The sequence below is a fragment of the Lepidochelys olivacea genome (genome assembly GCF_965140295.1).
Source record: "Lepidochelys olivacea isolate rLepOli2 genome assembly, chromosome: 11".
Taxonomy (NCBI): Eukaryota; Metazoa; Chordata; order Testudines; family Cheloniidae; genus Lepidochelys; species Lepidochelys olivacea.
Genome location: NC_140421.1, coordinates 65,812,720 through 65,825,011, shown reverse-complemented (window position 1 = coordinate 65,825,011; position 12,292 = coordinate 65,812,720). Strand labels below are relative to the sequence as shown.

General features: G+C 42.7%; 1 protein-coding gene across 1 annotated transcript in view; it reads right to left on the bottom strand.

Annotated features, from left to right (window-relative positions):
* Positions 1–1,819: 1,819 nt before the first annotated feature.
* The window catches only part of CPS1 (carbamoyl-phosphate synthase 1), a 129,860-nt gene continuing 119,387 nt past the window's right edge, over positions 1,820–12,292 (bottom strand). The window contains exons 35-38 of the mRNA XM_084643769.1: positions 6,100–6,159; positions 4,949–5,061; positions 4,059–4,188; positions 1,820–2,852 (exon numbers count right to left, since the gene is read on the bottom strand). Coding sequence (XP_084499895.1) covers positions 2,754–2,852; positions 4,059–4,188; positions 4,949–5,061; positions 6,100–6,159 — 402 coding nt within the window. The 3' untranslated portion in view covers positions 1,820–2,753. The remainder of the gene's footprint in view (positions 2,853–4,058; positions 4,189–4,948; positions 5,062–6,099; positions 6,160–12,292) is intronic.

The following is a 12,292-nucleotide window of genomic DNA, read 5'->3' as shown; positions in this document are numbered from 1 at the left end:
GCATGTAATTAAATGGGCCTGATTGTGTGGGGATTGGTGCACCTGTGCCTTTGGGGTGTTTAGCAGCAGCAGCAAAATGGTAAGGCTGGTGTGTAATTACAGAGCGCTTAGCGAGCATTCAGCCCTGGCGTGTTCCTCTGCTAATTTCCACTTGCGTTGTGCAAGCGGCTATGGACACTGCAGAAGCTGCAGTTCAAGTACCTGCAGCTGGTGAGACAAATGAATGTGATGGCTATAAAGCTTGCTGGGGGCGGGGAGCCCTGTTGAAGAAGAATGTTAAGCTATTTCTCTCTCTGCTTCCTAAGGGATGAGATCTGAATGCCCGGTTACTTCTTTAACATTTCCATTATCTAGATACTCATTAAACAGAGCCTTCGTTACATCATCAGACTCCTTGTTTGCATCTGACATGTCTCCAGTAGTCGATGGGGTCTCCGTCCTTTTCCGGGATCATCTTTCCTTTCCGTGTTTTTAACATTAACAGGTGGATGGGCTGTGGGTTCTCTCTTACTGCTCTTTCCCACTGCTGCCTTCTCTGTGATGTACAGAACTTTCCATTTCAAACATTTGGTAAATTATTTCAATCAAGAATGACAGCTTCCCACTGGGGCTGAGGCCATCAAACCTTCCTGCAAAAAGCTGTGTCCTAATTTAAAAAGTCTTTACCCAAGTTGAATCATGCCTCACTCCAAAATACTCCATTCGTTTCAAATGGGGCTAGTCACAGATGACGGTAAGTGAGAGTGGAAGAACCTGGCCCACATGTAGTATTTAAGAATGAGTTGGGTGTGATATGCTGGAGGGTTTCGGGTGCACGGTGACAGAAGCAAAATAGAGAAGGAAAGAAAGACTGCACATGGAAATTTCCAGCCATTACATTGTTAATTGCCAGAGGGAGGGAATGAGACAGAACTAGTTGCTGGCTGGATTTTTGCCACTGAAAATGCATAGGGTATATTTGGAAGGCACTGCTCAGTTAACTCCTATAATTCATCTCATTTCACCACTGAATGGGCAAACAGTCAGTTGCTCTGCGCTCATTTTGAGCTGAATTTAAAAAAGAAAAGACAGACAAAAAGACAGACATCACCATTCTGAAAAGTGCAAAAACTTCACACGATAAGAAGCTGAAAGGATTTTGTTCATCATAAAAGTTAATATCTGAAAGAAATGCAAATGATAGGAACATAGCAGTCGCCGGATGGGATCAGACCTTCGTCCATCCAGTTCAGTGTCCTGTCTCAGACAGTGGCCAACACCAAATGCACGGAACCCCATAGTAAGTCAATGTGGCATGATCTGTCCCCAAGGTCTAATCCTAAACCCTAATAGTTAGAGATTGGCTTAAACCCTGAAGCGTGAGCATTAATAATTTGTTGGTATTAACTATAACAACTCTGGAGGTTTCTGTTGTCCATTTAAGCGTCCTATGCCTCTTTGAATCCTCCTAAGGCTGGGCACTACATGTATATGTTAAGAGAGAGCACAGTTTGTTACAAAATTAAGCAACAGAGAGAGGGACAAAAAGTACTTAGATTATAAACTCTATGAGGCAGAGCCAATCTTTTTATTCTGTATGTGTGGACTGTGCCTAGTACGATGGCCATTGATCCTTGACTGGAGCCTGTAAACACTGCTGCAACAGAGACAACAAATATTGCATTAGCACGGTGGGATCTTGGGCCATGCCTCAGTGCTACTGCAATACAAAACAAATATAACCATTGGGATGGGATGGCATCCAGAAAGGAAACATTGGGTGAGAGGCAAAGACAGAGTAATTTCATCAGAATGAGCTAAGAATTGCAACACTCGAATCTCATTTTGAAAGTATTCCAGTTTAATGTTCACAATCATAATCCAAAATGTTTGAGAGCAGGGTGGCATTTTGGGAGTATCCTCCTTTGAAGCAATATATTAGATTGAGAAAGAATCCTGTGATGCACTGGTAGCAGTCCGGGATTCGTATAATAAACCAAATTCAAGAACTAAGGACTGAACAGAATTCAGAAGTGATTCCAGCACAAACCCCCTTCAAATCTGCAGCCTGGAAAAGCTGACACTCTGCCAGGATTAAACCAACCAAACAAAAAGTAGCTGTATACCCATCATTTGTTGTCGGAGAATAACAGTGAATTCTTGTGTTTTAACTTTAAAGAGCTCCTGTCACGCTCAACATATCCCGCTGGTCTGTACTATGGCAGGCAACTGCGATAGCATCAGGTTTGATTATTATAAAGGAGAAAGTCGCAAAGATTTTGATAGTCAACAACAGGAAATAGACAAAAACTACCTGACAGTTCAATGGGGTGGGGTGTGGAACAGACTCTAGCGTTTGCACCTGAGTGTGGCAGGGGCTGTCTAAGGAGAACACAGAAAGAAACCTTCAAGGAATTAGTATAAAAAGACAGAGTTAACCACTGCTGTGTAGGACCATATACTTTTTCTTCTGTCTCCTTCAGCATAGTAGGGTCTGGCTCTACCAATCTACCAGCTAGTGAATATTAGCTCCAAACAGGGAAGGCATGGATAATGTTTTCCAACAAACATCTTGAGGGGGAAGGCTGACTGGGAATTGCTAGGTAAGAGTTACTGTGTCTCCTTGGTAAGTTACAAAGATAAAAATGTCAGATCCTAGGAAATAAATGTAAATAACCAAATATGGGCTGGACAGATGGTCTCAGCAGCCAGGATTGGGATTCCTCCTTTATCCTGGTGTGAGAAGACTTGGATTCACGCTGGTGATGCCTCTTCTATGGTGGATTGCTGGTATTTAATTTTCTGTAGTGGAAAAGACTCTTAGCGTCCACTTTCCCAGAGTACTTGATGGCTTCAGCAAAAAGCTTTGTCACCTGGAAATATAAAGCAGAGGAGACCGATCATTTTGCAGCCTTTTCCAGGGGGGCTGATTAATAAGACAAGCACACCAGTTCTACACCCTGATCCTGCAAACTGCTCCATGCCAGGTCATCCCAGGGCCCACCCTGAGCAACAGACAAGCCTGTAAAGGCTTTTGGATCCTTTAGGAGGAAGGCATGATATAAATGCAAGATATTCTTTTCTGCTTCATCCCAGTCTTTATAGAGAAAATAGGGTTATTTCCTCCCTTTAGGGATTAAAACTCCACTATAAAAGAACTGAACACAAGCTGTTGGCAGGTTGGCTAGCTCCAGCCCGTGAATTTTGGGTCTGACCTTGCTCCCACTGAAGTCAACAGGAATTTGGTCACTGACTCCAATGGGAGTAGGATGGGCCCTTAATGATTGTTATACATAATTGCAGAGATGGTCTATGTTCTGCTGGGAAGCAGAGTCCAGCTGTCTCCTATCAGAGATATGTTGGAATTCATAGATTTCAGACAGAAGGCAAGTGTCCCTACCTTTATCAATATCTGAAATGTAGTTTGCCAGGAACCCCAGATAGCTAACAGATGAAGCTTTGTTATCAGTTAGGAAGCTAACTGGGGGGAGGGATAGCTCAGTGGTTTGAGCATTGGCCTGCAAAACCCAGGGTTGTGAGTTCAATACTTGAGGGGGCCATTTAGGGATCTGGGCCAAAAATTGGGGATTGGTCCTGCTTTGACTAGATGACCTCCTGAGGTCCCTTCCAACCCTGATATTCTATGATAAGCTGCCCCAGAAAGTATCAAATTCATTTGGACTGAGATATTGCAACAGTACAGATTTGCTTCAAGATTTTTAAAGAGGGGGCAACTTCTTGTTCTGAGCTTCGACAGCTATGACAGGAAGCTGCTACTAAGCATGATTTACTGATGTTATAATGATCCTGTACTGGAGAATTTGCTCTAAAGATGGAATTGAGACATCAGTGGCCCTAGGCAGTGACATAGGATCTAGCCTATGCATTTTTAAAAATCTTGTCCTACAGCACACAGTAAAGAAAATGTATTCAGGCAACCACTTTGCTACAATTTCAGATACATCATCATTTGTTGAACATTAACAGGGGTCCGGAAATATTGGATCCGAAGCTCAAAATGGCCCCAGCACTTTTGACACTACCGTGACTAAGAGAAGAAAGAACGGCGAAGGAGATACCTGGAAGTTAGTGAGGAGAGCAATCCCGCTGTCAACAGCTGTCCTGCGGATCACATAATTATCATGGACGAACTTGGTGTTGCTGTTGGGGAGGTTAATCACCAGGTCTATGTTCCCATCTTTTATCAAGCTGAAAAGACAATACCGAAGACACTAAGGGATACTTTGCTTACTGAAAATCCTCAGTGAACGTATGTGTGTTCAACTGAAGAGCACTGGCATTTTTAATTCACTTTAAAATGTAATTTTAAAATGTAATGAGGAAGGACAGGCTAGTGGATAAGGCATTGCACGGGGACTCAGGAGCTCGGGGTTCACTTGCTGGATTTGCCTGTGTGACCTCGACATAGGGCTAAATTCAGCCTTGTTGTAACTAGGTGCAACTCCATTAGGGGCCTGATTCTGGGAACTGCTGAGCACCTGCAGTGCCCCTTCATGGTTGCAGGAGGTGCTCAGCACCTTTAAAGGTTCAGATCCCAACTGTCCTAATTTAAAGCTATGACATACACTGCTGCATATGCTAGAGTGTAGTCATATACTGGTGCTTTGGTGAGGTATGAACCTCAGTGACGTGCCAGGAGCCTAGGAAAGACTTGGAGTAAAATTGCTCCAATGCTATAAGAAATGGGTGCTATTAATTACACACTTCTTGATTAAACAGGGGTAAATTTCTTTCTCATCACAATTACAGGCAGAGCTGAATACGCCTTTCCGCAGCAGAACAGTGACCCATAAAGCCCTGGAGTAAAATCCTGGCCCGGAAGAAGTCAGTGTGAGTTCTGCCACTGACCTCAGTGAGGCCAGGATTCTCTTCTCTCTCCCCCCACCCCCATGACTTCACTTTTTGCTGAAGACTCCCATCATCTCCACAAACTGGGCTAAGGTCTTACCTCCTGATTGGGGGGAGGTTGGTAGTGTGGCTCTCCTGGGATGGCCAGGCCACAGGAGTTGTAGGTACACTGTTGGCATTGAGCCAGTTGGAAGTTGCTTCTGTGGCGTAAAGCTGCATTGAGAGGGAAAATATATTATTGCCTACTTCATAACACAAATGCTTGTAATGTAACCATGCATTGCACTGTCTGGGCCTGATCAAATGAAATCAATAGAAAGACTCCCATTGATTTCAGTGGGCATTGGATTAGGCCCCATTTTGTGTGTCTTTATATACAGAGACACCCACCTGCAGAAGCATAACTTTCCCGTTGTTTGTGTTATCAATGATCTTCTGACAGATGAGTGACAGTAAACAGCAGGTAATATTGCCAAAAAACACCTTAGGAGTCTAAGTCCCACTGACTTTCAATGGGACTTAGGTTCCTAAATCACTAGTGTGAATGGTGCCATACAGAAAACAGATCAATACATCTAATATTTACATCAATACCCTGCAGCTGCCTGCCAGTTCTCCTTAAGGGCTTTCTATTAAATAGGGTCTAATGCTTTACAGTCATGATGTTAATATTCTCTAGTGATGATGGATCCAAGATAACCCAGAAAAAAGGTTCTACATTGGACACACAGTTGCCTCATTAAAAGTGAATTGAAAGACAATACAAGTTTGTACACCCTTAGATGCTGCTTTGTAATATATTAAAGGCCCCATACAGATTTTTCACCGTAAAAGGATTTTTCCTTCCCCTTTTGTGTTTAAAAATAGGACTTCCTGGCTTGCTTCTTTTTCTTGGAGAACTCTGCAAGCCTCTGGAGGACCTGTATCATGACTGCTGTATCACATCACTGCTGCAGGCTGAAAATAGAGCTGCAGTTCTTCCAGCCTTGAAAGCAAAAACCTCTGGCTCTAGCAAATTAATCCTGTTTCTTCAATTGAATAATTGTTCAGAGTTTTAGTTGTGTAACTCTCATTGACTCTGACAGGAACAATTCCGCTAAAAGTCCTTACTGCACTTTGAAAACGTAGGTGGTATGTCTCTCTTGTTTTCCTTTGTCCTCGTCTCAACTCAGAGGATCTCAAGAAGTCATTCTGCTGTCCCTTGACCAGATTTCACATGAAAACCTAGCTTTAAAACCCAAAGCAATGTACCTTGAAACCTTCTTCATGCAGCTGCTCTGCTACACCAAGGAATTTGGGACGGAAGGAATGCTGAAAAGGAAACGCAAAAGAGAGCATCAAAGCTATGGTCTAGCAACAGGAAACTTTCCCCTTCACTGGACACCACGGGGCTTTTTCAGAATATGTTAAGAGGGAGATATGTTTCTTTGCTTGGCCAATCTGTAGCTGCATGTGTGGATGTGGGTGTGTCCATTTTTTTCTTCCTCACTAGATGGCTTTCTGTGTCATTCTCCTTTATGAAGACACTTGAGGACATGTGCAATATTGTAACATTACAAATTAATTGCCTGGTATGAGACTGAAGCCCAAATCCCACTATCAGCCAAGATACCTCAACATGCTAACACAATACATCCCCCAGAGTGTTTTACTGCAATTATTACATGGCCCTGCAAAATAAATGTCAGGACAACCGGACTTTTATAACCTACTTTACAAGTCTCCTCCTATGGTTTTAGCAACCGTTCTTTTTAAGGCTGCTCTATAACACTTGATTTCAGGGACAGCTAACAGCAGTGCCTGGTCTCAAACCCAGAAGAACTATCAAGAAGTAGCTTCAAACGGGAAACACAGGCTTTGGGCTGCTTTTGGGTGCCATGTTTGCAATTATACGACAATATCCAGGGAAGTCACTGTTTGTGTGCACACTTTTCACATACATACACCACCAACTTGCCTAAGATTTAGGCACCCAATTTCCATTAGAAACTAAGGCAGTTGGGTGTCCAGATCCCCTTGGCACCTTTGAAAGACTCTCTCATAATGCACTTGCAAACCCCGCAACCATACCGAAGAAACAAAGACGTAGCATCTTTTATACATTTGCGTTTGACTTTACATTCATCAGGCATTTTAGGGCACAATGCAAATAACATTCTAGTAAGGACATATGCTGCCTCTGTACTTTGGGGGTTTAAGGAGTGCAGAGATCAAAAGCAATGTGTGACCTTTTCACTGTAAAGTCATTCTGAATCTCAGCTGTAACGTGACTCTGACCAGTAAAGAAGCAGGATTATGCAAAACACTTTCCACACTGGAACTGCTGATGCTCTAACCCTCGCAGAGGTCAAGAAGGGCAGAGGAAGAAAGAAAGTGAGTCAACAAGTCTTTTGAGCTCTACAGACCCTGGCAAGAACCTCATAATAAAGTCATTTCTGTTCTATACACTAACTGGAGAATACAAATATACAACGTGACATGATTGGCAGCTTTCCCAGCCAGAGAATTGCTCTGCCTTCTGGTCAGAGGTGTTGGCTTTCACAACAATCTTATAAACTTCTATCAAACCTGTACTGAACACTTGTGACACACAAAACAGCCACTCCACAAAAAGAAATTACATCTGTCAGCTTGCATCTGAGCAGCCCCAGATTTAGAAGCTGACTGAAAGTACCTATGTAAGAAACCATGAGTAACTAAAGAACAAGCAGATTTAGTTACTGGAAGGTATTTATTGCAGGAGGGGGACGCTTATTTCTTTTCTTTAAAGGAAAAGTTTTATAGCCTGTAATATCCTTCTTGCACTGCTGGGACATCTGGCTAGTGGTAAAGGGACAGATCTTCGACTGGTGTAAATCAGGGACTTCAATGGAGTTACATCAATTTACACCAACATCTGGCTCAGTAGGCAACTATATAATCTTGATTCTGATGCTTTGATCGTGAGCTTTGCACTTAAGTCCAGTGAGGGGCAGACAGCAGGTTTTGCTCCTAATAATCTAGGATGGTAGCTGTGATACAGGGTTACGCTGAAACTACAGGCTCAGAGAGATGGGATTTAAAAATAAAACACTCCTTTAATGTTCTCAGCATTTCATGGCTATCAGCACAGATGTAAGACAGATGCAGTCCATCCTATAGGCATCACTGAATAGCCCAATCAGGAAGGAAAATGAAAAGAGCTTTTCAACTATTCTTGTATAAAATATTTAATGGCAAATATAGGGTTCTAGCCACCCGCACATTCCACAGCTTCACAAGATTCTCCATTATTAAAAAATACAGCAGACTGTTAGGACACAGATATTCAGGCCTGTCTATAAAGGCCTATGCTCTAAGAATGTAGGTGTATTCTTATCACTTAGCTAGTTATAGAGGTATAAAAGAAAGAATCAAAATCACTGTCTGCCGGTGTTAGGGCCTTCTCTTACTGTGACAGTCTGAGGCCCTGTACTTAGGCTAAGGCCTCTGGCTAAGCAGCAGAGGCAGCCATAAGCTGGGAAGCGACCAGTCACATCCTCACATTCCAAACTAATCACATTGAAATAAGGTGTTATTGGGCTGTTAGGAATACAATCCTATCCTGATAATGCCTATCCCCTCCAGAGAAAGGGAAGTGCCTAGAAGATGTAAAAGGAAACTTAGTTTGACAGCATCCTGTCTGGCAAGAACTCACTTATCAATAGCTGGGATGTGAAATCCCCATTTCTTTGTTGTTTTATCACTGTAGTCCCAATTTCCCTATTGTTTGTCTGTGTAATCTCTGTCTGGTTCTATGATTGTTTCTGTCTGCGGTATAATTAATTTTGCTGGGTGTAAACTAATTAAGGTGGTGGGATATAATTGGTTAAATAATCATGTTACAATGTGTTAGGATTGGTTAGTTAAATTTCAGGAAAATGATTGGATAAGATATAGCTCAGCAGAACTCAAGTTTTACTATATAGTCTGCAGTCAATCAGGAAGTGAGGGGGCGAAATGGGAACAGGGAATGGGGGTGGGGGAATGGGAACAGGGACACAGGTGCAAGGCTCTGTGGTGTCAGAGCTGGGAAGGGGGACACTAAGGAAGGAAACTGGAATTGTGCTTGCTGGAAGTTCACCCCAATAAACATTGAATTGTTTGCGCCTTTGGACTTTGGGTATTGTTGCTCTCTGTTCATGCAAGATGGACCAGGGAAGTAAGCGGGTGAAAGAATAAGCCCCCTAACACAGACCCTCAGCTGTTGTAAGCGGGAATAGCTCCATTTAACTTCAGTGGAGTGCCACTGATTTCGATCTGCCGAAGATCTGACCTGTAAAGTTCTGTGGAACGCTACAGCACACACAATTATGATCTGTGACCTGACTTGGCTGATAATCCAACCAGAATTTTGTTGCAAGGAAAAGGAGAAGTAATGCCTCTTTGCTATTTTTAAGGTGCTACTCTATTAGCAGCGATTAGAAACGGACATTGTCTAGTGGCCTCTCTAAAAGGGCTGCCAGGACTAGAAAGAGATACTAGGACGAAGCAATTGGAATGTCTCAAAGATGCTGTGTGTCATTAATTACAAATCTTTGGTTCCATTTACAATGTTTGATCAATAACTTAGCTGAGCCTTTGAACCTTTAGTGGGAACAATATATGCCAGAAGGATACAATGTTGAGGAAAATTAAAGATATCCCTTTTACTTCTGGTTTTGTTTCTCCATCCTATGAGGGATGTACTCTCCTCATCTCTGGATAGTTAATACAAATGAGACAAAGCCATATTAGAGTGAAGAAACACAATATGCTAAGCAAGGGCCCCCTAGTCCCATTCAGGGAAGCTAACTTTGCCACCATTTTGGCTCCTTTTTTCTACCTTTTATAACTCTGATGGCTCTGCAGGACCTAAAAGTCCAGCCAGGAAAGCAAATGAAGCAGTTAATCACTGACCACTGAAATGTCCGAAAGGGAACATTTATGTTCAACTCAGCTGGCCTAACATCCCCTGCAGATCAAATGTACTACCTCTGTACTAGTGTAATGAACAGGTGATCATCCCAGTACATCAGCACCCTCTCCTAGATGGATTCAGCCGTTCAGCTGAGTGCATCACAACAGCTAAGAGAGACCATCCTGTAGTTCAAGAGCCAGGGGCCTGTCTCTGGGAACTCTACCCTGCTATGATGTTCTGAATGATCATGGCGTCTATCACAGTGAAGTCCTTGGTGGCTATAGATACTATTCAGTTTGTTTCTGAATCTGTATTTGCTACATGAGCATATATTGCCACCGTGTCCATTGGAGTTATCTGTTCTAATGTATGTGAATGAAATAAGAATGGCATTTCCTACAGTTATAAACCACCTCCACCCTCTCATGGCTCATTATTTACAGAGACGGGGGCTCCTTTTTTCCTGCCTGTTTATAATGGTGTCTGCTCACGCCGCTATACTTCATTTATATCTCTCATTGTCTCAAACACACATCACTCTGGAGTTTAGTTATCTAAGAAACACACTGTGCCGAAGCACTGGGAGAAGGGTGTATCCCCCTGATTTGTTGTTTTCTTTTCCAACTGTACAACACTCATAGAAAAGGACAGGCCTTTGTGCGCTCTTTAAAGTTTGTTTGGGTTTTTCTTTTTGTGAAAGACCTTGGTCCCAAGCACCATTTGGCTCCCGTTAACAGGTGCTGGTGCAGACGTCAACTAACCCTTTACATAACTCAAATCACTGCTCACTCTCTGTTTCCCCTGCAGCACTGGCATCAGGCACACAGGCTCAAATTTTACACATCAGTGCTTTCTTGAGCTGGTATTTCAAAATGTTAGCCCTACAATGATTAGCTGTGAAGATACCAACTGCAGGGCATGCTCTCCATGGGAAGAGCCCAGGGTCTGACATTAAACGATCTCTGGATGGCAAGAAAGCGCTTTGATGCACGTTTGTAGTAATTAGCAGCTGTGGTTTAAATCCATTTATCATTCTGATGAGTCTAAGAAGGAGGTTGGGCTCGATGCTGTGTTCTCACTAGTGCAGTTGATTTACATGTTGCTTTGTAATCAGTCATCTCCTAGGCACCCTCCGCTGGCAGAAGAGACTTTCCCCTACAACCCTTTCAAACTCCCCAAGGACTCACTTCTACCATTGAACCTTGGGGCCCAATTCACTCTTATGAGGATAGTGTCTGTAATAATCATCTTCTGGCTGGAGAACCAGTGTTGTTTTAATTATTTTTTTATTGACTTTGTGCAACCATGTAGGATGCAAGCTCATTACAAGCACAGCAGTGGTATGGCACAGGGCCATCAATTGTTTTTATGGGACCCTAGAATTTTCCAGTCTCGGATGATGTGATTGATCATCGGCGGGACATACAAGACCTTGAGAAGATTTATGAGCATATCTGACTTCAGTATCTCCTGCAGATGGTAATTACTGCAGTGTCGAGAAACTGTATGTGGGTTGTTGTTTTTCCCTGGCTTTTTTATCCTGAGATGCATATTCTCATTACAGATCCAGAATTGTAAATGGGCTAGGCCAAATATCTCCTTAGCTCCCTCTGCAAAAGCCCTTGCAATGAAGGACTTCCCCAATGACACCATTTAAACATGCTGCCACTTACAGTGATTTGGAGGGAATGCTGACAGTAAGGGCTGCATCCACAGATTCAGGGCCCAAACTGGAAAAGAGCCATTAGACCCAGAAAAGGTTGATCTGAGATTCCACGAGGTGGCCCTGCAGGCAGAGAGCGCTGTGGTCTACCATGGGTTCTGGGGATATAGTATATAGGATGGTTTGGGTTAAGAAATAAGTAGAAGTTAGGTCTGGGGCTTAAGTTAGCCTACATATAGAGGAGTATGGGAAAGTGATAAATTGGAAACAGAGTGTTATTGGAAAGTAAGAGTTAGCAAGGACATAACCCAGGGTTATGTTACCTTTATGTTTTGGTTATAGTTGGTCTGAGCAAGGTTTTAATGAGTGTTTTTGAGAACTGTGAATGTTTTATTAAAATGCTATCTATACTGATAGTATGGGAAGGACAATGGTGCAGATGTTAATTTAAATAATGTGTAACGTCAAGACCCAATAAGAAGGTGGCGGACATCTAATTGTGGTATAGGGCTGTTTAATGTTAATTAGCATTATACTGGAGTATAAAGGGAGTCAGGTTTCCGAGGGGTAGCCCTGTTAGTCTGTATCAGCAAAAACAATGAGGAGTCCTTGTGGCACTTTAGAGACTAACACATGTATTTGGGCATAAGCCATGAAAGCTTACTTTACTCTGTTGTCAGTGGACTGATTGATACATCACTTCATCTTTGTCTGTGAGTGTAATAGTAGCATTTGTGTAAGTAGTAACTGCATGTCTGTTTGCTTAACTAACCATTTTGCTTTTGCATGAAGTTTGGTTGTATCATTCCAAGTGTCGCCTAGTGGTCCTCTACTAAATATGTCTTCTGAAACCAACCCAGAGG